General features: G+C 37.5%; 1 protein-coding gene across 2 annotated transcripts; it reads left to right on the top strand.

Annotated features, from left to right (window-relative positions):
• The first annotated feature begins 840 nt into the window (after positions 1 to 840).
• On the top strand, positions 841 to 24,486 carry LOC104595143 (uncharacterized). 2 transcript variants are annotated; one of them, XM_010255741.3, is made up of 13 exons: positions 841 to 1,161; positions 1,509 to 1,636; positions 1,827 to 1,889; positions 4,541 to 4,662; positions 4,894 to 5,009; positions 5,107 to 5,914; positions 19,027 to 19,758; positions 20,789 to 21,010; positions 21,104 to 21,199; positions 21,296 to 21,490; positions 21,626 to 21,739; positions 22,969 to 23,225; positions 24,074 to 24,486. In XM_010255741.3, exons 1-13 carry the CDS (start codon positions 1,061 to 1,063, stop codon positions 24,087 to 24,089), a joined length of 2,970 nt encoding a protein of 989 aa, XP_010254043.1. In that variant the 5' UTR covers positions 841 to 1,060; the 3' UTR covers positions 24,090 to 24,486. The 2 variants fall into 2 exon arrangements, with proteins under 2 accessions (XP_010254043.1, XP_010254044.1); XM_010255742.3 differs by lacking the exon at positions 24,074 to 24,486 and having other exon boundaries at positions 22,969 to 23,401.
• The last annotated feature ends 1,232 nt before the right edge of the window (positions 24,487 to 25,718 follow it).

Genomic DNA, 25,718 nt, shown 5'->3' with positions numbered 1-25,718 from the left:
AAAAATGAATGTGATATAAATTCATCCATTTAGATGGATGAGTGGAAGAACCAAAAATAATAGAATCATAAACCAAACCATTTGCATGAACCCAAAAGTAGCTCTAAATATGTGATAAAAGGAGAGAAAATAGATTTCCATGAGGGGGAGATGTTCTAAATGCACCATGGATGTGAATGTGGGGCACCCTTTGTGGAGGTACCCATCCGAGCTCTCTTGAGCCAAAGTGAAAAATAAAGGGTAAATTGCTAAAACCTCCATGAAGTTTCTAGTTGTTGTTGAAACCTCTCATAAAGTTTGATAATTACAATCACCCCTTTAATATGCCTAAAATACCTATAGAGACTTTTGACAAAAGTGTTTATTTTCCAAATTTTGTCGTCATATGAATCATAGTTCCAAGCCCTTTCAATTTTCTTTATGAAATTGATTTGTTTTCCAAATTTGACCTTCATATAAACACTCCAAATTAAAGATGCAACTTTAAATTATCTCTTTTTTTTGTTATTCATATAGTTTATTTGTGTTTTTTACATATAAACTAGCCTCAATAATAACTGAATGGGTATCGTGGACATTTCATGGCTTTTATTAGAAGATTCTTACATAGGATTGTGTTATAAAATTTTGGGGGTTATTGCAATTACCATCAGGGAGGTTTCAGCTGTTCAGCTGCGGTCAGAAGCTTCAGGGGAGGGTTTCAGCAATTAATAAAAAAAACGAAGGCGGATGGATTCCGTTTAAACACACCATGATTTAACACTCACGTCGTGTACTACGATGTAAAGTTGCAAAGGACAGTAGCGAATAACATGTAAGTTTGACCTCGAAGAGCCCATTGCCGTCCGTTCAGCCTGGGGTCACCCCATCGGTGGGTTTATGTACGTCATAGCATAAACTCTTGTTACATTCCCTTTTCTCTTCACTTGGGACATTCCGCAGTTTTGGAAACCTTGTTCATAGTTCCATACTTCCATTCGTATGTGGACCTTGTAGTGTATCTTCATACTCAGCTTCACGGATCTGTCACTCTGTTCTCAGTCATTGAGAGCCAATCGACATGGCCATGGCGGTTAGGGTTTTTCTGCTTCTTACTTTACTCTTCCTCTATGCAAACTTTAGCTCTGCCTTATATGAAGATCAAGTAGGACTCATGGATTGGTTCGTCCTCTCTCTTTCTCTTATCTTTTCTTATTTGATATCTCTTTTCTGTATGTTGTTTGCTTAATTTGATTTTACTTATAGTTTTCAGTAAATTTTACTTCTCTCTATTTGTCTTCGAAAAATTACAAAGTCTTCGGGTCTTCCGCTCTTGATTTTCTGTTGCATTTGGGTGAATTTATGTTAGTATTCGAGCTCTGTTAGTTTGCGAACGTTTTGCCTTTTCCTTTCCTCCACGAATAAGTGATTATCCAAAATTGTAGAATGAAAGCTCGATCTTTTTTAATTGCTTAATCAACAAATCGAACATCTTAATTTTTGATTACCTTGTTGATTTGGATTTGCAGGCATCAACAGTACATAGGAAAAGTAAAGCACGCAGTTTTCCACACTCAAAGGGCGGGAAGAAAGCGTGTTGTAGTCTCTACAGAGGAGAATGCTATTGCTTCACTCGATCTCCGTACGGGGGACATATGTAAGCTTATATTTGCCTATTCCACCATGAAAATTATGATAGTTTGCAAATTTGTCGTTTATGGTATTTTTCTCAATGTAGTTTCATACGAATCTACGTTGGTTTCGATGTTCATCATATTTGATGCTTATTTTTATTAAGGAAAAAGATTCATTGAGGTTTTCTTGGCTTTTTTTTTTGCTAAATGCAGTTTGGAGGCATGTTCTCGGTGCTAATGATGCTGTGGATGGAATTGATATCGCCCTTGGAAAATGTAATTACTCTCTTCTGTGTGTGTGTGTGGGGGGGGGATGATGGTGTCTGATCGTTCATGCTAAATACATTTTGGTTTTAGTTCTTGAGAACATTTGTTTTACCTTTTCTTCTAAATTGGTCTTTTATAAATATTTGAAATAGATATGGAGGGAATAGGACAGTCATACATATCCTAAGGTCTCATGACAAAAGTGGCAAATAAAAAAAGGAGAATATTGTGAACAACATTCTCTAAGAAAATATTGTGAACAACATCTATGATATTCCATATTAATTGTACAGAAAAAATCAAGACAACAACATTTACAAAATTAGTGTTGTATGTTGCTGCCAATGATTCAATCTTCTCATTTTCTTCATTCTTTTGTGCAATTATATCTATAACAAATAAAATCATCTTAATGTCATTTTGATATGAGGAGCCTGGTAGTTCAATTTCCATGCAGCAAGGGATGGAATCTATAACTACCTCCTAAGATGGTGTTTCATGCCTTCTCTTTCAAATGCTTAAGAATATAAGATCTAACAAACAACCTTGGTAAAGTGTTATTGGTACAAGGATGCAACTGGTGATACATGTCATAGAATTTAGGAGATCATCAACATGGTTGGAATAAACTTTTCCAAAGGATTTTTCTACCCTTCCCCAGTGTTAAAATGTTAATACATGAACTACTATGCCTTATCTTTTGGAGAGCCCAAGAAATTCCAACTCATCCAAATTCGTGTTTTAAAGGGAACTAGTCAAAGGCTATGCTAAGAAAATGCATGGAGGTATACAGGAGAGGCACAGATAAACGTGAGATGTATGCACCTAGCCTAGAGGCGCTTAGAATGAGGTGTCTGCCTCTATTGCTCTTTATGCAGGAGGTATATGCTTCATATGCCCTTATCTTTTAAGCCTTTTTTTTTTCATAAAATATTATAAATAGAAGTGGGGGAACCATTTCATTGTGTCCCCATTACATATTAATATAATACAAAATGAAGAAAACCCTCCAAACTTGTTTTGTATGCCTTTGTACAAAGGGAACCCCTCCCTTGGATTATCCTTCTTCATTCTTAATGAAATTTCACTTTCACCTCTTAAAAAATGCTATAAATAGAAGTAGCACCACTGCTTTGATTGCTTTCTGTGCTTTGCATTCATTTGAATATGAGATGACAACCCTTTTATGTTAATATTATGCAATTCATGTGATTTGTTAATTTTGAAAATTTGATTTGCAACTTTGCAATTGATGTATTAATAGCTGATTATACTTATATAATTACAGGTTATGATCCTTTGGTTTTATATTTAAATGTGATGGTTTTATTATTACAAATTGCAAATATGAAAATTTCCAATTTCTCATAATTTTATCTATCTATGTATTTTTAATTATTTATTAAAAGACCCATGCTCAAGAGGTTCATGTCTCTTGCATTCTGGTTTATGTCTCATGCCTTAGGTTAGTGGAACGCCTTGCGTTTTGCCTTTGCATTTTAAAACATTTATCCAAATAAATTGTTCTAGATTCATAAGCATGCCTCCACCTGACATCTGCAATGTTGTATAGGCCCAGGTGGGTTTCCACTTGTGGGTGTCTCACAGAATATTCCTCATATGTGGTGAGTGATGCACATGTACTAGTATAGCACAGATGGAAAAAAAGAGAGGACAGAAGGGATTCTAGCTTGGGGGGAGGCAATGTATTAACCTTAAAAATATTTTAGGGAGGCCACTCTATTAGAATGAGGCAACCTCCTATCAACCCAATGTATATGAGGGGTGTTTTCAAAACTTTTGTCTCCGCTGGGGGGGGGAGTTACCCCTGGTCCTAGTTATATCTGCTGCCTAGCCATTTTTTGGTAATAAATAAAAAAGAAATTTTATTAGAAGAAAAAGAAACTACAACAAGGTGACATGATATCACCCCAATATTTGAATGCCCGAATTTAAAAATTTCAAGGCCCAAGACCCACAACCCTGAAACCCTCTGACCCCTTTAAAACAGAAAACTTTCCTTCCCCAATTTTTACAATCCCAACAAAACTCTGTGGCTGATAAGTGTTAAAACATGCGTTCAAGTCTGAGAGGGGCCATTTTGTGCAGAAAATGCCAAAGATTAGGTCTGTATCTAGTCAATCCCTCCCAATACCCCAAATAGTTGGAACCAACATAATGGCCTCTTTTTAGCCATGACGCGAAGCCCCTTAAACCTGTTAAGAAAAAAAGGACCAAGCAAAAAAACTGCTGCCTGCCTTCCTTGACAATTGTTTCATATGAACCGGATTTGTTCTCAAATGCTCAATGGCTTATACTTTTCATAAATTGCACTGACCAGTAAATTTTAAATTGAAACACACACTAAACATGATAGAAGTTGGCCAAGATCTTCAGTAGTTTTCTTTTTTTTTTTTAATAAGTAACAAAAAATTTTATTAAAAAGGAAAATACTGAATACAACCTAAAGGCAGGTGTTAAGATAACACCCCCAAACCCAACAACGAATTCTACTAACCACCATGTTAATTGTCACAGTTACGCTTTTCTGCTTCCTTCCATTAGCCATATAATGATGCTAGCTTTTATTAATTAAATTCTCGTGTGACAACTAATTAAATATCTGAGTGATTTTTTTTTTTTTTTTTTACTTTTTTAAGATGTCATCACCCTTTCATCAGAGGGTAGTATTTTGAGAGCTTGGAACCTTCCTGATGGGCAAATGGTATGGGAAACTTTCCTTCGGGGTTCAACGTCATCAAATTCATTGCTATCCATACTGGTTAGTTGATACATTCTATGTTATAGTCATCTCTCTCTCTCTCACTCACACACACACACGCATTTATATCCACCTAACTTTCATCTTGTTACCTCCACCATATTTCTACCGGACATTTTATGTTTTCTTTTCTGATATCCTTCTCTTATCTTGACTTATTTTCCTATAAGAATTTGTGCTTTAACAAACTTTCCTCTATAATCTGACGTGAATGTAAGTCAAATCTTGTAGACAAACTTTAAAATGGACAAGGAAAACATGGTTCTTGTTTTTGGTGGAGGGTGTCTACATGCTGTTTCAAGCATTGATGGTGAAACTATTTGGAGGAAAGAGTTGGCCACTGAAAGGTTAGTGAAGTACAAATCTTAAGGTATTGAAGATTGTTCTTCATTTCCTTAACATCACTGTGTTTTGATCCTTTTTTTCTCTCCATTCTGTTTGCAGTTTTGAAATTCGGCAAATTCTCCAGTCTCCTGAAAGTGATATCATTCATGCTTTAGGATTTGTTGGTTCGTCAAAGTTTGTCACCTACAAAATTGATGCAAAAAATGGTGAGCTATTAAAGCATACCAGCACAGCTTTTCCTGGTGGCTTTCCTGGGGAACTGTCGCTTGTTTCTGCTGACACAGTTGTGGCATTGGATGCCACCAGGTCAATTTTGGTGTCAATAAGTTTTCAGAATGGAGAGACTAGTTTTCACCAGACATTTATTTCAGATCTGGTAGCGGATTCTGCTGGAGTAGCAACAATACTGCCTGCAAGGCTTACAGGGATATTTGCCATGAAAATTAATTCTTTTATTGTATTTATAAGTGTGACAGATGAACACAAGTTAGAGGTGGTACAGAAAATTACTTACCCAGCAGCAGTTAGTGATGTTCTCTCATTCTCAGAAGGGCAAAAAGCTTTTGCATTGGTTCAACATGGAGGATCTAGGATTCAGCTTGTAGTGAAACTTGATAATGACTGGAGCACTGATCTTCTCAAGGAAAGCATTGAGATCGATCCTAAGAAAGGGTTTGTTGAGAAGGTTTTCATTAATAATTATATCCGGACGGACAGATCTCATGGGTTTAGGGCCTTGGTTGTTATGGAAGATCATTCTTTACTGTTACTACAACAGGGGGATATTGTCTGGAGCAGGGAAGATGGGCTTGCATCTATTATAGACATGACAACATCAGAGCTACCTGTTGAAAAGAAAGGTGTATCAGTTGCTAAAGTGGAACACAACCTCTTTGAATGGCTGAAGGTTTGATTTTTTTTTTTTTTTTAACTTTATGAAGGCCTTAAGGTACAACTAGTTAAATTCGTTTCATCATTTTTTCCTTAGTTTGAAAGCAATGAGAATAACGATCTATATTAAGGTACAACTAGTTAAATGCATTTCATCTTTTTTTTCCTTAGTTTGAAAGCAATGAGAATAATGATCTATATTAGAACTTAGAAGTATGGATGCATTTCAAATTTGATAGCATGTTTTTGCAGACCTTATGAGTAAACTCTGGCTGTGACTTGTGACTTTTGTTGTTCAGGAAAGAGATTGACCTGCTCACCTTTTCACTTTTAAGTCACAAAGATGAAATAAGTTTATACATCTAGTTTTAGAGATCAGAATCTAACTGGTTACATCTGAACTGTGGTATAGATTTTTGAAACATCTTGTGTTGGCTTAAACCTATTTAGGTGTTCCTGGAAATGGTTATTTTCCTGCTACTTGAGAAAAGATTTGATGGGCAGGTCAAAAGAGAATAGATTGTTGATATGACCCAACTGACATGACAGGACAGTATTTCCATATTTGTAAACAAGTATTGTTGATCTGAGTTTTTATGTTTTGGATGTAGAGCCCAAAGCTGGGGAAAAAATAAATTATTGCTTTATTTAGGTCTTTGTAGTCCTTATAGGCCAATAATTAGGTTCCAATAGGCCTCTGTGAAATGACCCAATACTGCGGGCTTTGGCCACATATCTGTAGCTGCAGAACTCATGGGCCCTACAAAGATTTCATACATCCAAAAGAATGTCTCACAAAATATTCCATAGGTTCATTTTATCAGAGTTTCTATCCATTGGCTGGTAGTTTTATTTGCTGTCAACTCAAGAAATCCGAAGGATGTTTAAGATATTGTGTGGGTATATAGAGCCAACCTTTTGTAGGGAGCCTTAGTGTACAGGGGTTATGATGTATATGCTAATCTTTTCTCCCTGCTACAACTAAATATAATTCTCTATCTTTCAAAAAGGGCGGTTATTCACTTATTCCCTTGATCTAAGGTTTTGTTAAATGATTTATATGATTAATACAGTAACCGTATCTGTGCCTTTCTATGAGAAGCTTCTGCCCCTCTTGATCAGAATTTCATGTTTAATTGTTGTCATATTATTTTAATATTTATAAACTAAAATACATAATTACTCTATGATCTTTTCTCCAGATGATTTATTTGTGTAACTTCAACCTTTTGAATTTATGGTCTTTGTTAGGATCAAGCGCTTACCACTACACCAAAACCTTAAGGTCATAGTGGTGGCAATGTCCTGTGTCTAGACGTGCTGCGGGTGGGCCTTGGGGGCTTCACAGTGCACATGTGATGCATCAGTGGGTTGGGCTTTCAAGCACCAAAGTCATGCCCATATGTGACAACGAGTCCATAGGGTGATATGGGAATCACAGTCTGATGTGTGTCCTGAAATCTGACCTGGCAAAAGGAAGAAACAATGACTTGTGCAGATGTCTGTAGAAAAATACAAACTATTAAAATAGTCTATATTTTGTTGAATTTAACATTATAAACCTATAAAAAAGGTCTAAAAGATAAAACTGTTAATAACATTTTATAGGAAACATGACACTTATTGTGTATATCAACTGTTCATTTATGTTGAATAACCAAGGAGGAAAAAAAGAAAAATGTCACATAGAAGTCTCCTTCAAGAATCTATGAAGTGTCGGAGCCTGACAAGTGACAAGGGTACTTCATCCATTTAGAAGAGTCCATGCAGCACAACTTTTTCATCATTTGGCAACGACCAAGCAACTGAATTCTGGTCTCTTTTGATGCTTATTGCTTTGGTATTTTGAATTTTTAGGTTGGATCAAAAGAGAATGCACCTTACTTTACGAAGGTTTGGTGGAAATGTTTTGCTTTTCAACTTCTCCTTTCCAACCTGTTTTTAAGTTTGTGGGCTGATTCTTGTTTATGTTATTTGTTTTTATTGCTAAGTTGGGCCTGAATTTATTAGGCCCAGATCAGTTAAATTTTTTTTTTTTTAATCAGTGAAAGTTACTTTGTTAAAGTAGTTTAAAAGAGATCAGTACAATATGATGACAGCAAATCATCCCATATATCAAAGCCCATTCGCACTCCTCCTTACCCACTTGAATTAAGCATTTACATCCCTTACTATCCCTTCTACTACCCTGAAAACATTTTTGAGAGTCCAAGGGATGTTTCTGTTACTGCTTGTCCATGAGATAATTACTTTTGAATCTGCTTCCACCTTCACCTATCTAAAACCCAGTTGCTTTGCTAGCTGTAGACCTTGCAACAGTGCCAATAGTTCAGCTTTCATATTGTTTGCAATACCTATTGGTCCTGAATAGATAGCCAAGATTTTACCCTCCATATTTCTGATTGCACCACCTATGTCTGCTGGACCAAGGTTCCCCAGTGAGCTTCCATTCATCAAAGTATAGTATAACTTTGTTGACTTCTATTGGTTTCTATACCATTCTTATTCTTACTTTCTTTCTTGTTTTTATTTTTTTTATTTTTTTTCTAGAGGACTGTGCTACCTCATTCCAAGCCCTAAGGATGCTAGTTACTGAGAAATTTTGAAAGCAATCCAAGGTCTTCCCTCAAAAAGCAACAATCATTTTTATGCTTTTATTACCTCGTCCAAAGTCTAACTCTTATCCGTAAAAAATCTGTTGTTCCTCTCCTCCCAAATCACCCAAGCAATTGTTTCCTTAGTAGTTCTCCACATTATTCTCCCTCTTTTCTTCGGTTGCCTCAAGAAATTTGGTTTGAAGATGTCCACCACCTCTTGAGGGGGTCCTACCTGTATCCAAAAAGATCATAGAAAAACTCCCAGATATGCAGAGCAAAGGAGCAGGAGATTAATAAGTGGGATAAGGTCCCTCTACTATCCCTATATAAGAAGCACATATGAGGAGAAAGGCAAGACAAGGGTCTTCTTCTCTGTAACAACTAACAAGTCACATGTATTTACCTTTCCAAGGAAGATTTCCCCACAGAAAGCTTGAATTTTTGACGGGATTGGCTTACACTAGATTTCTTTCACTAAAAATTCCACCCCTTGAGAACTAGGAAAGGCCAAATGCTTGAAGGAGGAGCAAGTAAAGAGTCCATCTACGGAGATCTTCCAAATTCTAGAATCTTGATGGTTAGGGTCCAGAAAAGCTGTCTCCAAGGTGCCAAGTAGGTCGATCAAGGAGGTACACACGTTTTCCCTTAAGCCTCTTCTAAAAGCCAAGGTCCTAATTTAATCCCAATTGAGAGGTTGTGCCCATCTTTGATACAACTTCCCCTTTAAGGTTGGAGAGGGCAAAAAGTTCAGGGAATTGATCTACAACCTATCTCATTCAAAGGGAAATCTCCACAACCATTTCACCGACAAAGTAGTGTTCCTAAGTACAATGTTCCCTAATCCTAGGCCCTCATTCTCTTTTGGTTTTCAGACCTGTCCCATTTAACCAAATGGTCCTTTTTTTCCTCTCCCGGTTCCCATGGAAAGTCCCTCATAAATTTCTGCAGTTGTCTAGCTATCCTAGACGGGATACGGAAAGTGGACAGGAAATAGATAGGATGGTTTGCTAGTGTGGCTCTGATCAAAGTGATTCTTCTTCCTAAGGAAATATAATTCCTTTCTGGAGAGCTATTTTCTTTGCAAACCTCTCTACCACTGGATTTCAGAAACCATTAGATCTAGGGTTTTCCCCCCAAGGATAGACCTATGTAGGTTAAGGGCCAATTTCTAAATTCTAACCTTACAACCCAACACCTTCGCCAATCTTACGAGTTCCCCTTCTTCCAAGTTAATTCTAGCAACTCCACTTTTATTCCAATTGATTCTCAACCTTGAGATGTTCACAAAGTTATCAATCAATAACTTTAATTGTCTCACCCTTTCTAATTGAACATCCTCACAAAATAGAATTGTATCATCAGCAAATTGAAGGTGGGATACAACTATTTGATTTCTACCAATTCTCCATCCCTTTAAGAACCCCTGAGCATCTGTGGCCACAACCATTCTGCTTAGTACCTCTGCCACTTGGGTGAATAGGAAAGGAGGCAACGGGTCCCCTTGTCTTATTCCTCTCTTTTTTTGAAGGATCGTCTTATTCTTCTCTTAGCTGGGGAGGAGTCTCGTGCAGCCCCATTAATAAGGGTTGAATAGTGGAGTGAGCTCATGCAACCTTCAATCCACATTCTCCATCTAGATCCTAGCCCTAAAACCAAGCCTCTCTAAAATTTCTGACAAGAATCTCCAATCAACTAAATCATAGGCTTTCTCTAGATCCACTTACACAGCAAACCTTTCTACCTACTTTTCTCAACAACACATTCATTAGCCACTAGGATTTGATCCACAATCTGCCTACCTTCCACAAATGCCCCTTAGAAGTATGAGATTACTAAAAGTAAGACCCACTTAAGCCTCTCAGAGAGAACTTTTTGAAATGATCTTATACAGGCTTCCAATCAAACTTCTAGGTCTGAAGTCCTTTGGAGATTTTGCTTCCTTCTTCTTCGGCACTAGTGAGATAAAAGTGGCATTAGCTCAAAAGGAGATCTCCCTTTTATAGAAGAATTGTTCAAAGACTTCCAAGAGACCTGATTTTAGAAACTCCCAACATTCTTGGTAAAAATCTAGAGAGAAGCCATCCAGCCCTGGGGCTTTGGACCTATCAATTGAGAAGTTGCTTCCTTAATTTCTCCCAGAGATAATCTTCTTTCTAGCATGTTGGACTGTAACTCCGAGATTTTACTCCAATTTGATGTCAAGAAGCCAAATCTATTCCCATTTTGTACTAAGAACTGAGTCTTAAAATGGTTTATAAATACCGTTGCAATCTCCTGAGGCTCTCTTATCTCCTGCCCTTCCACTTCCACACTAGAGATGGTGTTTTTCCTCCTTTTACCATTTGCAAGTGAATGAAAAAACCTGGTCTTGCTTTCTGTTTCCATCTAGCTTTCTATCTCCAACAGATCTCTTCTCTCCTTAAGATTCCTTCCAATTCAACCTTCTGTTTCCATCTATCCTCCCTTTGCTCCACTGATGAGACTCTAAGAGCATCTTTCCTATCCAATTCTTCAATCCTGGAGGAAATTTTCTCTTTGATTTCTTCCACCCTTCCAAACTGCTCTTTGTTCCAGGCCTTTATCTTCTTCTTTAATCTCTTAAGCTTCCTGAAAAAACCCACAACTTTTTTCTCCCCAAGCTTCTAGACTCTTCCCACCAATCTTTTAACTTATCTTTAAAAGAAGAACCCTCAAACCACATGTCTTCAAATCTGAAAGGTGTAAGACCTCCGAAAAAGACTTCTTTTTCAGTACAAATAGGACAATGGTCTGAGGTAACTCTAGGCAAGGCCCTTAAGACTAAAGTATCCCACATTTGTTCCCAATCAAAGGAGAACAGGAAGCTATCTAGTTTTGAACAAGTAGGGAAAACTTGAAAATTTGACAAAGTGTAGTCTGCCAGTAGTAGGGGGATTTCTCTCAATTCCAAAGTACCAATTAGATTATTGAATTTTCTCATACTAGTGGTGGTTCCTTGGTTAGGATTGTTTGTCTCTCCCAAATATTTGATGACATTGAAGTCACCTCCCAAGCACCAAGGGCCCTCTCATAATCCTCTAATGGCAGACAGCTCCCAAAACAAAGCCCTATCTCTATAAGAGTTGGGACTGTAGAAATTAGTTAGTGCCCATTCTTTTCCATTCAAGGAATTTTTAGTTTTTAGAGAGACTGACAATTGGCCAATCAGTTCCTCCATGCACTCCATTTCCTCACTTTGCCAAATTATTAGAATCCCTCCTAAAGTTCCTCACTAAGGGGCAAAAGACCAGCTAAGATCCCTGATTCCTCATATACTCCTGATCCATTTTCTGTTTATTTCTGCCAGCTTGGTCTCTTAGATCATGGTTATATATGGCTTTTCTTTTCTGAGGACGTTTCTTATTAACCTTCTTTTCTTTGCACTACCTAACCCTCTCGCATTCCAACTAAGTATTTTCACCACCCCTACTTACAAGTCCCAATAGAATTCCCAATGTTCAGTTCTCTCCTTTCCTTCTCTATTTCCTCATGTTTTCCTCCTTTTCATAGCTTATGCCACATTTAAGCTTTTCAATCTCACTTCTCTTTTTTTTGATCAATAGCATGCAGCTTCATTAAAATTATGGGAAAATATGGGATTCAATCTCACTTTTCTTTCTCTTCCTTTGTTTCCCCCACCCCCTTTACCTTCCTCTACCATTTTTCTCTTTTCCTTTCCTTTTCCTTCTTGAATTAAAGTTATTTCTCCCTCCTGGCTGGTCTGTTTTTCATGACTAGGATCTTGTGCTTGGGACAGAACGTGATCTGATCCAACTATCTCGGGGGCCTTACAACCAAAGCAAATAGGTTTTCTAGGATTAGGTTCACAATTCTGCTCCTTTCTTCTTCAATGTTCCCACTTGAAGGATCCCCAAAACCAAGGCCAGTGGCAACCAAGTTGAAAGCATTCTGATCAGGTATGGCTCTGATTGGATCTTCTTCTGGGGGTGAGTTGTGGGCTGTCTTCAAGTTGGGACCTGGTTATTGAAAGAATGGAGAGAAAACTGGCATCTTGGAAGGCAACATATCTTTCTTTTTTGGGTAGGGTGACTTTGATTAAGAGCACATTATCCAATTTACCTACTTATTTCCTCTCCTTCTTCCCTATCCCAAATAAAGCTGCAAGAAAGCTTGAAAAACTTCAAAGGAACTTTCTTTGGAGGGGTTGGGAAGAGGAGAAAAAAATTCATCTTGTTAGTTGGGATCAAGTTTGCCTCCCCAAGGATGAAGGGGGTTTAGGCATAAGGAAGTTGAAAACCTTTAATTCTTCTCTTCTTTGTAAGTGGATTTGGAGATTTGTGGCTGAAAATGATGCTTGGTGGAGATCTCTCATTGCTGGTAAGTATGGAGTGGAGTGGGGAAACTGGAGAACTAGGGACCCTCCTCCCAGTTGGGGAAACTCTCTGTGGAAAGGGATAATGAAGAACTTCTCTGTTCTTGCTGATGAGATCTCAAATAAGGTTGGCAATGGTAGTAGAACCAAGTTTTGGAAGGATCCTTGGTGCTTGGATGGTTCTCTTGCTGAATCTTTTCCTCTCCTCTTTCAGTGTGCATCTAATCAAGAAGCTTCTGTTGCTGAGTGTTGCAGCTTGTCTGGAGATTCAGTTATTTGGTCCCCTACCTTTAGAAGGAATCTTTTTGACTGGGAGCTGGAAGAGATAATGAACGTGTTGACTATTCTTCAGACGCAAGAGGTTGATTTCTGCTCAGAAGATAAGTGGTATTGGAAGTGGAATCCAGATGGTGTTTTCTCTGTCAACTGTCAAGTCTTTGGCTTCCAAACTTTGTAGAACGGATGCCACTGATTTCCCTTGTTCTCAGGTTTGGAATCCCATTAGCCCATCCAAATCCAACTTCCTGGTATGGACTATGGTTCTGAATAAATGCCTGTCTAGAGCTAACCTTGTGAGAAGGGGCATTCAGATTTTGGACCTTTCGTGCAGTCTGTGTGGGAACAATTCTGAATCTACTGATCATTTGTGCATTCACTGCCCGTTCTCTTCTCAGCTGTGGCACCACTTTGTCAGCTCCATGAACTTAAGATGGGCTATGCCAAGATCGGTAAAGGAGCTTTTGTGTTGCTGGAACATCAAAGGGCTTAACAAAAAAAGGAAGATAGTGTGGAAGACTATTCCTAGTGCTGTCTTGTGGTCCATCTCGTCTGAGAGGAATAGTAGGCTTTTCTGTAATAAGGCCTTAAGTGCAGAAGATTTAATCCAGAAAGCTGTGGGCAAGTTAATCTCTTGGGTGTCAGTCTCTGAAGAATTCAAAAATTGTAATTTGTCTGTTTTTCATTCCAGTTCTTGGTGGAGTATGTAATTGCTGAGTTGATCTGTCTGCCTTTCTAGGACTGATCTCAGCTTGTATGTGCAGCTTTTGATTCAATAAATATTACGTTTCCTTTTCCAAACAAAAAAAATGGCTCTGATTGGATCTTCATCAACAGATCTTCCTGTATTATTGGTTCTATAATATAAAAACTATTTTATGGCCCTATGATATAGGGATATCTTTCTTGATTATAGAGCCAATAATACAGATCTCCCTGTATTATTGGCTCTATGATATAAAAACTACTTTATGACCCTATAATATAGGGATATCTTTCCTATTGATCTGCAATCTGCATAAACAGATCTCATTGTATTATTGGCTCTATAATATAAAAACAACTTTATGGCCCTAAAATATAGGACAAGTATGTCCCTGATTATAGAGCCACTAATGCATTTCCTTGTGTCATTTTTCCATATTGGTAAATGGAGTAGCTAGGGATACCAGATATCTTTCTTGTTAATAGGGGACTTAGACAAGGAGATCCTCTTTCCTCTTTCCTCCTTCCTTTTTATCTTAGAAGCTGATATGTTGAGTGTAACAATATAACTTATTAAGGGCAAATGTTAATAATTTGTTTAGAGGTTGGAGAATTGAGAGGGAGTGGTGGTCACACATTTGTAGTTTGCATATGATATTATACTGTTTTGTGAATGGGAAGCAAAAGAACTTTTGAATTTAAAGAGGCTAGTGAACCATTTTGAAAGGGTTTCCAATCTTAAAGTGAACTGGGGCAAGAGCTGTGTGGCAAGAGTAAATATAGGGAGAGAAGAGGTTGAAAATGTTGCTAGTCTAATGGGGTGTGAAGTAGGGGATTAGTTGTTACAATATTTGGGACTATCATTAAGAGGAAATCCAAATAGATAGCTTCTAGTATCTAGTGATTGAAAGACTTACTAAGAGGTTTGCTAATTGGAAGAGAAATTACATTTCTTTGGGGGTTAGAATAACTCTAATTATATCAACTTTGGCTAATTTGCTAGTTTATTTCTTATCTGCCTTCAAGGTACCTTGAAAGTGACAAATCAATTAGAAAGGTTATGAGTGATTTCCTGTGGGAATTGGGAGACACCAAAAAGAATCATTTGGTGAAGTGGAAGGTGGTATCTAGAAGTAGGGATGATGGAAGTCTAGGAATAGGGAATATTAGGTTAAGGAATAGAACCTTGTTGGGGAAGTAGTTATGGAGGTTGTTGCAGGAACAGGTGGGCTATGGTACAAAGTGATTGTAAGCAGTGTTTTCAACCCACAGTTGACCCGACCGGTTGAATTGCTCAAACTGTCACCCAGTCAAGAGTATGGGTCCGGTTTGAGTAAAACCCAAAGAAGGTAAAAAATTGTTGACTTGGTAAAAAATCGTTTGACCCAGATGATTGGATCGTTGACTTGTTCGACCCGGTAACCAAGTCGTGGGTTGCATACAACTGTGTATGCAAACTTCAGGAGGCCATAACTTTGCACTCCAATGTTTGATTGAGGTGTTTTCTTTTTCTTTTTTCTTTTTTAAATTTTTGGTAACTGTTTGAGATCTATGCGCCCCAAGGCTCCATAGGCGCCTTGCCCTGTTATTTATTCCAAAAAATCCCTTTTTGGCCTCAAATTGCAATTTTTAATATTTTTTACAAATAAAAGATTTAAAACTGAATTAAAAAACATGACCCACGACCTAGAGGCAAAAACGGTTCGGCCTCCGAGTCGGTGTTTAAAGCACTGATTGTAAGCATTCATGGAATGGCATACATTGGTTGGGATGCAGGCCTCAACCCTAGAGCTTTTTGATGTTCTCCCTAGAAAGCTATTCATGCTATCTTGCCTTTTCTCTTTCCATATTTCAAATTTGATGCCTGTATAAGGAACAAAGTGATGCTCAACGAAAAGATCAAGAATTATGTGGAGATGCGTGAGAGCTGCTGTTTGTTGGACATTATGGGAGGAAAGAAATGCAAGGATCTTCTCGGAAAAGGAGAGAGGCTTGGAAAATATGATAGAGTTGATTCATATAAGAGTAATACACTGGCTGAAGACTATGAAGGAGTTTACAGGTTTTTCAACAAATGATTTGCTAAGAAAGTGGAAAGAAGTTGCTAGGTCAGTTATAAGGAAGAAGACTTTGATTCTCACGTGGAACCCTCCACCTCCTGGTTTATCAAACTAAATTTTGATGGCAGTAGCATGGGGAATCCAGGGCCTTTAGGTATTGGGGGAGTCCTAAGGGATGAGAGAGGTAATGTAATAGCTTTGTTCTCTAGTCCAATTGGAGTGGGAGACTTCTTGAGGGCTGAGGTGTTAGCAGTGTTGGAAGGGGTGCAAAGGGCCAAAGAAGTTAAAGTTAAGAAACTGATTATAGAAGGAGATTCTGTGGTTGTTGTGGATTGACTGAAAGAAGACACTTCCAAGATGTGGAGCTACAGCAATGAGAAAAGAAAATTCAAGTGGTTGATTAAGGATATGGAAGTCCTATGTACTTGGGTTAAAAGAAGTGCTAATTCCTTTGCTGATGGATTGGCTAGGCAAGGAGTTTTTAGAAATTCTGAGTTTTGGGCTCAATTGTAGGGTTCTAAGTGTTTAAATCAGGTGTATCTCTATTCTGGGGAGTTAAGAATTTTTAGCTCCTCTTCCCTGTAACTTTTCTCCATTAATTAATGAACTCTGTGGTTATTGATAAAAAAAGAAAGGAACAAAGTGCTGTTTTGAGAAGATGTTTGGTTTGGGGAGTCTTCCTTTAAAGATAGGTTCCCATCTATTTATTCCCTTTCTAAAAGCAAAAGAAAAGTGGTTTATTTGGTTTATAATGATAACTCATGGGATCTGGGCTTGAGGAGAGGGTTAAGGGAATTGGAAATAGGTTTGGTTGATGAACTTATTGCTCTTCTAGGGTTGGTTTACTTGGACCAATCTTGCATGGATAGTAGAATCTTGAAACCTTCCTCTTCTGGTTTTTTCACTCGTTCCCCATTTCCTCAGGAATTGGGGTAATGTGGACACAAATAGATGGTGAGGGAAATCCTTTGTATAACAAGGGAGAACAGGGTATGCTTCAAGTGGACAACAAGGTCAATTAATGGGCTAGCTGATACCTTGGCAAAGCAAGGGACTGTCAAGGATAATTTGTTTTGGGTAGTGCTATAGTCTTAAGAATGTTTTTTGGGTCAACACCCTTCACTAGGGGTTGACAGTTGCACTTCGAAATCTCTTATTTAATGAAGTTACCATTTCCAATAAAAAAGCCTTGTATGGGATGAAACAATCACCTCATGCCTGATTTGGAAGGCTATGTGGGGCTATGAAGAGCGTGGGATATACTCAGAGTGGGGCTGACCATACATTGTTCATAAGGAGGCAAGGGGATATGCTCACAACTCTTATAGTCTATGTGGATGATTCATCACAAGGAATGACCCGGAGGAGATAAGAAGATTGATGAAGTTCCTGGTTTTTGAATTTGAGATCAAAGATCTAATTAGTCTAAGATACTTCCTTGGTATTGAAGTTGCAAGGCCAAGGGAAGGTGTGTGTGCGTGTGTGTCTATATATATATATATATGAGATAAGAAGATTGGTGAAGTTCCTGGCTTTTGAATTTGAGATCAAAGATCTAATTAGTCTAAGATACTTCCTTGGTATTGAAGTTGCAAGGCCAAGGGAAGGGGTGTGTGTGTGTGTGTGTCTATATATATATATATATATGGCAAAGGAAGTATATACTGGATGGATCTACTTGAAGAGATGGGAATGTTGGGGAGTAGACCAAACAGAATCATGGGCTACAGGAATTTGTTGGTGAGGATTATACAGACAAGGAAATATATCAGAGGTTGGTGGGAAAATTGATTTACTTGTCTCTTACCCGACCAGATATAGCTTATGCAGTTCATGTGGTGAGTTAGTTTATGCATGCTCCCAAGACTCCCTACATGAGAGCAGTTGAAAGAATCCTCAGATTTCTGAAGAGTTGTTGAAGAAAAGGAATCTTATTCAAGAAACACAACAAACTTGAGATAGAGGCCTATACTAATGCAGATTGGGCAGGTTCAATTGGAGACAAAGTCTAGATTGAGTTATTGTACATTTGTTGGGGGATCTTAGTCACCTAAAGAAGTAAGAAGTAGAATGTAGTTGCTAGATCAAATGTAGAGGCTGAATATAGAGTTATGGCACATGGTGTTGCTGAACTGTTGTGGCTTGGAACCATTCTTGGTGAGTTAGGTTTTAGGAATGAAGGTTGCTTGTCCCCTCAAGCTGTATTGTGACAACAAGGGTGCAATTAATATTGCAAACAATCCAGTAGAGCAAGGCAGAATCACAGAACCAAGCATATTTAGGTTGATAGACACTACAGTATAAAAGCAGCTTTTAGGGCCATCTGAGAACACACTAGACACCCATTCACTCTTCTCTTCTGTTTTCTCTTCGTCTTCTTGCTCTAATATCTTTGCAGGTCAGCAAACACAATCAAATAGTCCTGAAACACTGCCCACAATATCTCAAAGAAATGCCCAATCAAAATCCATGTGCTTAAGTAAGTGGCTCTAGTAGTCTCTTAGCAATTGTGTGATGATAAATATTTTTTACCAATTACCATGTGTCAAACATGTGAAGGAAATTAAGTTGAACTGATTTCTCTGAAGAACATCACAATATCACATATGCAGGGAATTTATCAGAGAACAATTGTCCCCACCCACACAGAAAAAGTAATAATAATAATAAAAAATGGAAAAAATAGGGGGAGGGATAATAGTTGATCTTGAGGAAGAAAGGTACCCAGATCTTCTTGAACAGAAAGTAACTGGGGTGTTTGATGGGAGAATGATGGGTTTTGAGAAGGATGTATAAATGGAGATACAATTAGACTAATTGATAAAAAAAAGATACAATTAGACTCATGAAGTCTAATTCAAGCTATAGATGGAAATTATTTTAAATTACAGAGGAAGGAAACGGTTTCTATAAGTTAAACCTACCACAGGTTTAATGCTCCTTTGATATTTGAAGCAGTATACTTAACTGAACTTGCTTTTCTGTTATTTGCTTGAGAATGCCTTTTCCACAATTTTGATTTCTTTGTACTTGAAATTGAAGATTTTGCATCTTTAATGTTTTTATACTTGAAGGGAAACAGTTGCTTCCTTTGTTATTTCCTGTCTGACACTGTTGCCACTATTGTGTTATTGGAAAGGGACATTTTCTGAAACTCAAGGGAACTCTGATGCTTGCAAGTCCTGATGATATAACATCTATACAAGAAATGAGGTTGAAAAGCTCTGAGAAGAACAAAATGACGCGAGACCACAATGGTTTTCGAAAGCTGCTGATAGTACTAACCAAAGCAGGCAAGCTTTATGCTCTGCATACAGGAGATGGACGTGTCATTTGGTCTCTTCTACTTTCCTCCCTTCGTAGATCAGAAGTCTGTGAACATCCCACTGGGCTGAATATATATCAATGGCAGGTTCCTCATCATCATGCAATGGATGAGAATCCATCTGTCCTTGTTGTTGGTAAATGTGGACTTGGTTTTGATGCACCGGGTGTTTTTTCTTTTGTTGATTCATACACTGGGAAGGAGCTCGACTCTTTGAGCCTTGCTCATTCAGTGGCCCAAGTTATTACATTGCCATTTACAGATTCAACAGAACAGCGGCTCCATTTACTTATAGATGCTTCCAACCATGCACATGTATACCCAAGAAATCTTGAGGCTGTCAATATTCTTGAACGTGAACTCCCTAACATATACTGGTATTCTGTTGAATATCAGCGGGACATCATTACAGGGCATGCATTAAAAGGCAATTGCATTCTTGACGTGGAGGATGAGTATTGCTTTAACACAAGAGAGTTGTGGTCTATTGTATTCCCTTCTGAGGCAGAAAAGATTATTGCAACAGCAACAAGAAAATTGAATGAGGTTTGCTTTGGTCTCAATATTATCCTGATTTTTTTTTTCTTTTTCTGCTACATGCTTTATTCATAACCCTTGCCTGTTCTTCCTCTTCCTGTTTATGACTAAACACCTTTTCTTTTAGGTAGGATATAAATTAGATGTTCTCAGGCTTCTTCTTAACTTTGGCTTTGGCTAAGATAGTAAATGTTCATAAATTTTCTCTATTTATAATCTGGTTTGCAATGCTTGGTGAAGACAGAGCAGATAAAAAAAACTTGGTCAAGTCAGATCATCATGTCATGGACTATGAAAGGGATTCTGGTGGTTCTTCTTGAGAACAATTTCTGTTTAACTCCAACCTACCACCTTTAGTTGAAAATGTTTATCCATGCACTCTCTCCCGCTCTCATCCTTTGGGGGGGGGATTCCACCTTTTGTGTTGTGTCTTTTGACCTAGTCATATGACTATTATTACTTCATTTACATGGTGCAATAATGTGATTCTCTTCAATTGGTGCAGCAATTTGAATTTTGATAGCATGTTGCCTTGTATTGCAGTTGATGTGATCCATGATCTTCACATGAGCATATCACCCTTAGTAAATGTATAGAACATGCAAGAGCAGTAACATAGCACAGGCCTTATGCCTGCACCTTACTTGCCGGTTTATTTTTATGAATTTTGAAGTGCCAGATGTGGTTGCTTGAATTTGCGGAGTTATATTGTATTATTTAGAAATTACTTTTTCCAATTATTTTAGTTAACGGAAATGAAAAATATGTAGAAACTACTGTAAATGGATAAAAAGTTATGTAATGTAGTAACTCCATACTATTAGGAACCAGATGAAATAATAAATTTACTACATCTCAGTAGCGACATAGATTGAATTATGTAGCATAGATATCTGGAGGATCAATGAAAAAACACAGGCATCTGGAGTTCTTTTTTCTGTTATTGTCACACAACTTCCTCTCTTCTTGATGCGTATGTTGTATGCTACTATCCATGTTTTTATGGGCTGTAAAATCATTTATGACTTCTGTTCTCTAGGTGGTCCATACTCAAGCTAAGGTAATAGCAGATCAAGATGTGATGTACAAATACATATCAAGAAATCTGCTCTTTGTAGCTACTGTTGCACCTAAAGCTGCTGGTGAAATTGGATCAGCTACACCTGAGGAATCTTGGTTGGTTGTATATCTTATTGACACCATTACTGGTCGTATCCTTCATCGTGTGACACATTTTGGTTCACAGGGTCCTGTCCATGCTGTAAGTGGTTGTATCTTCATTCTATCTTCATTTTTATCACTAGGCATTCTAATGAGTGATGGGAATGATTTTCTGCCTTTTCTCTGTTTAAAGGTCTTTAGTGAGAACTGGGTCATATACCACTACTTCAATCTCAGAGCACACAGATATGAGATGTCAGTAATTGAAATTTATGATCAGTCTCGGGCTGTAAGTATCCTTCAATTCCGTTGTTTTGTTCCTTTTATACTGCTTTTGTATTGTTTAGATTAATCCCTTCTTTTCCAAAACGACTGCCTTCCACAGGGTAACAAAGATGTTTGGAAGCTTGTCCTTGGAAAACATAATCTTACCTCAGCCATTTCCTCATATTCTAGACCAGAGGTGATGGTGAAATCTCAGACTTATTTTTTCACTCACTCAGTAAAAACAATGGCAGTGACTTCAACATCAAAGGGCATAACTTCTAAGCAACTTCTTATTGGTACAATTGGTGATCAGGTCAGTTAAAGTCTACAAATATAGATTCGTGATTCTTGTTGTGCCACTGAAAATATTCAACAATGTAACTTGCTCTGCCTGCAGTATTTTTGCCTCTGTTCATGCGCTAAAAAAGTGGTAGTCTGTGTTGTACAGGTGCTGGCACTTGATAAGCGTTATTTAGATCCTCGACGATCACCTGATCCAACACAAACAGAGAGAGAAGAAGGAATCATTCCTTTAACTGATTCACTGCCAATCATTCCTCAGGTTCATTACCTTTTCTATCCTAAATGATCTTTTTTCATATATCTTTATTCTTTGGGAAGAAACCAGAAGACTAAATTGGATCTCTTTCTCCCTCTCTCTCTTTCTCTCTCTCTCTCTCTCTGTATATAGACATGGTTACAAACTTATAACTATGAACTTTTGGCCATGAGATGGATCTGAAAAGTTACCTAATTAGTGGTAATATGTAATATTTTCATTTTTGTTTTTGATTATCACTGGTGCTGCTCCATTACCCCAACTACAAGCTTTTAGATAAAGTAGGGGCAGGTGAAAAAGATGGCTATTTTACACCTTGAGTTTTTCTGGATAAAAGATCAATTACAAATGCAATTCTCAGTTTATGTTTCTCTTGCTGCAATTGCTGCTTCACAAGCCTTGTTTTGATTTTTGGAAGTTCTTTGGTTCCTTTCTGTCCATTAGCTACAAGCAATGGCAAAGCAGGGAATACTGGAGTAATCTTCAAGTGTGTAAGGAGGTCACTTGTCAAAAAAAGTGTGTAAGGAGGTCAGCCAATTCTGTGGCTGATACTTTGGCAAAGCAGGGGACCTTCAGGGAAACCCCTTTTTTGGGCTGTGTTGTAACTTTTGAAAATGGTTGGGGTCAACACTCATACTCTGAGTGGTTGGCAGTGTATATGATTAACTGCTATTTTTAATGAAAGTTTACTGTTTCCAATAAAAAAATGGCAAAGGATGACCATCATGTAAGTCAACTACACCCCTTCTTTCAAAGAGGGCCAATGATTGGTGTAATTATCAGTCACCACCAGGAGACTGCAGAAGTAGAAACATAGTGACTCTAAACCTGAATCTTAATGTGCCATAATCTGATTGATTTCTTCACTCCTTACTTTTATATACGAACTTGTGAGAAATAAAAGAATTTAAGAAAGGAGGTAGAGACTAGAGCTCAATGATGGGTTCCTGAGTTTCAGTATCTTGACACCTGACACCAAGTTAAACTTGTTGTCACCATGTTTCCTTGAATTATGTAGTGATTGATATTCTTAAGTACACATTCCATGTGATGTTTGGGCAAGGAACGGACAAATACAGAAGTTCAAGTGAATCATCTTGAGGGACCAATGTTTGGTTATGTAATTGTATGTAACACAGTTGAAATGTAGAGGCTCTGAGGCATTCTGCCACATACTCTTGTTTGTTCTGTGTTAGTTAAGCTTATATTTGATACAAGGATTGTTTATGCAGTCCTATGTGACACACTCACTCAAAGTGGAAGGGCTCCGAGGCATTGTAACAGTTCCTGCTAAGCTGGAGTCGACCAGCCTTGTCTTTGCATATGGAGTGGATCTTTTCTTCACCAGAATTGCACCTTCACGTACATATGATTCCCTCACAGAAGATTTCAGTTATGCTCTGCTTCTCATCACAATAGTTGCTTTAATTGCAGCCATCTTTGTAACATGGATCTTGTCTGAGAATAAGGAACTGAGAGAAAAATGGAGGTGAGTCAGCCTCTCCTTTCGTCTTCTTTCTTGTCCTTTCAATATTTTTACTTGATAAATTTGTATTTGTTTATCTTTTCTTAATTAGTTGGGTCTTAGATTAGGACTATACCCCAAACTTGTAATATTACTTCTTTCATAATTTGGTAATGTGGCATTGAATACGGTTCCTAGAATTCTATTTCTGTATTCTGCATGCTAAAAGTGCTAACAAAAAGCTCAGAAATTGGAGATACATTTCATTTTGGTAAGAGGTCATACACAAAATTAAGTGTATCATATACTTAAATGCCAATACTACAATCAACATACAAAGTGGCATCTGCTAAGTAATGTGTAGCACAATTTATTTATCATGTGGATAACTTCCTGTTACAAGAACACAAGAAGCATGGTATTTCTCTTTCTTTTCTCTCTTTTTTTGATAAGTCACAAGAAGCAAGGTATTTTGGAACACTAGTAGATTCCTAAACTGATCTAACACCTTAACACCTTGTGAGCTATTCAGCTAATCTGTTCTGTTTGTTACCTCCATCAGAATGATATCATAGTTAATTGCTAGTAGAGGAAAGGGATTTTCTTAACAAGGAAAAAGCCTCTATACTGCACCAATCTTGGTCTTGTTTGAAGCTTTTCTCGAAATGTAGTTTTGACATACCACTTAAGCAGTAGAAATCCTCAAGATTTAGCCTTGTCAAAAAGAGAAAAATAGAAGAATAAGAAGAAATGAAAGCAAGGAAAAAAAAAAGATTTAGTTTTATTATGTGATTTTGTAAGATAAACAGTTGGAATAGACTGTACAATGAAGATCTTCAATACTAATGGTCATATGTGTATCCTCAATGTAGCCTTACTGTGCAATAGCCGATATCTGTAAGATGAACCATTATGGAGCATGTCCACGGAGGATCCTCCTCCACACTCTTTTCCCTTTCTGATGGCTGGTATAAACAAAGCAGAGCAGAACATTTAACGTGGAAAGTAAAAGTACCTAATTTGGATAAGTATCTAAAGATAGCTGTAAATTTAAGTTCAGAATCTTCTTTCTAACAATTTGAATAATTGAAACGGGAATGGATCCTTTATGCTGTTTGAGCTGTTAGGAAATTTATATGGTTAAGTAAGGTGCCGGCTAGTTCTCTGGTAAAGTCTTCTGCTAGTTGTAGTGGAGACCTGGGAATGAATCCACCCCCCCCCCCCCCAAGGGTTGGGGTATGCAGGTTTTGGGGCTGTAATCAGGTTTGATTGAAATCAGGTTTCGCCACATCTGTATCTGAACTGTTTATTTTTAACTTTATTCCGCTATGAAAACTGATGGGATCTAGTGTCTCAGATTGGATATTGGATTTAATCCGAGTCTGCTTCATTATTTTCAAAACAAAGAAAAGTTAATTACTTTTGAATACATATAAAATAAATTTATATAAATATAAAATACTGAGTTTATTAAGTATAAACTTTTAAATACATATATGCATGCACATTTACACACATATACATACATATATGTGTGTATGTACATACATCCTTGTGTATGTGTATATATAATTACATATAGTTATATAATTTATATGTTATAAAATTTAATCAGACTCAGATCTTAATCGGATGGACTGTGGTCAAATCTGCATCCAATCTGGTTATTGAACGGATGCAAGTTCCCAAATCCAAATCCAATCCGATTATGTAAATGTCCGAATCCAAAATAATCAGATCAAATGCAGGATCAGTTATCGGTTTTTGCAATCAGTTGAAAGCCCTATTTGCCTAGCAATAAATAAACAAATGAATAAAAAAATGCAAAGAGGTTTTGGCAGTTAAACACCATCAAGAATGCACCAAAACTATTGTTACTTTTCAGTTCCTGGGATCTGGTAAAGGGGAAAAGTCCACTCCAGATGGAAAAGGTTGTTATTGAGTCTGCCATGAATTTCCAGTGGGGTCTGAAGTGACTACCCGACTCTAGTCTTAGTTTTGTGTTTTGTCCATGGGAAGGTTATTTGGGTTCCTTGTGCTTGAATCTAGATTCATGGTTATCCTAATTAAATGTACATGATAGAATTGAGGAGGTCATGTACCTTGGTTACCCAAAAGGAAATGAGGTCCAGGGATGAAAGAGTTGTTAGCCGTAAAAACCAGCTAAAAGTAATCCGTTTTTGGTCATGCGCTATCTACCTTCTTTATCAGCAACATGCAGTGTCTACTTGAAAGTACACCAATGATTATATGGATTGGGACTGTATTATATTTTAATGGTACAATTGGCTCTACTAATCCAACCCACTTGGTTGCACTGATTGGGGATGATTTCTGGTGATTTGATTTACAAACCTAATCATTTGTATTTTATATAGGTCTATGCCTTGCTTGACACCTTAGGGTTTCTAAGTTTGATGTTGCATTCCAACCTACTTGATAAATGCCGGTACTTCATGATCCAGACACTGACTTTTTTTATTTTTGGCCAAATATTGTTTGCTATTCCTAAAATTT

This window comes from Nelumbo nucifera, chromosome 2 (assembly GCF_055504915.1).
Source record: "Nelumbo nucifera cultivar China Antique chromosome 2, China Antique-T2T, whole genome shotgun sequence".
In the NCBI taxonomy this organism is placed as follows: domain Eukaryota; kingdom Viridiplantae; phylum Streptophyta; class Magnoliopsida; order Proteales; family Nelumbonaceae; genus Nelumbo; species Nelumbo nucifera.
Note: the sequence above shows the minus strand (reverse complement) of the source record. Positions and strands in the feature narration are given on the sequence as shown.

What these genes read in the sequence shown, in the direction of transcription:
- LOC104595143 (XM_010255741.3), top strand. Translation starts at nt 1,061, where the DNA reads ATGGCCATGGCGGTTAGGGTTTTTCTGCTTCTTACTTTACTCTTCCTC. An exon ending in CAAGTAGGACTCATGGATTG is followed by an intron (nt 1,162 to 1,508) that starts GTTCGTCCTCTC and finishes TTGGATTTGCAG; the next exon opens with GCATCAACAGTACATAGGAA. An exon ending in ATTCATTGCTATCCATACTG is followed by an intron (nt 4,663 to 4,893) that starts GTTAGTTGATAC and finishes CAAATCTTGTAG; the next exon opens with ACAAACTTTAAAATGGACAA.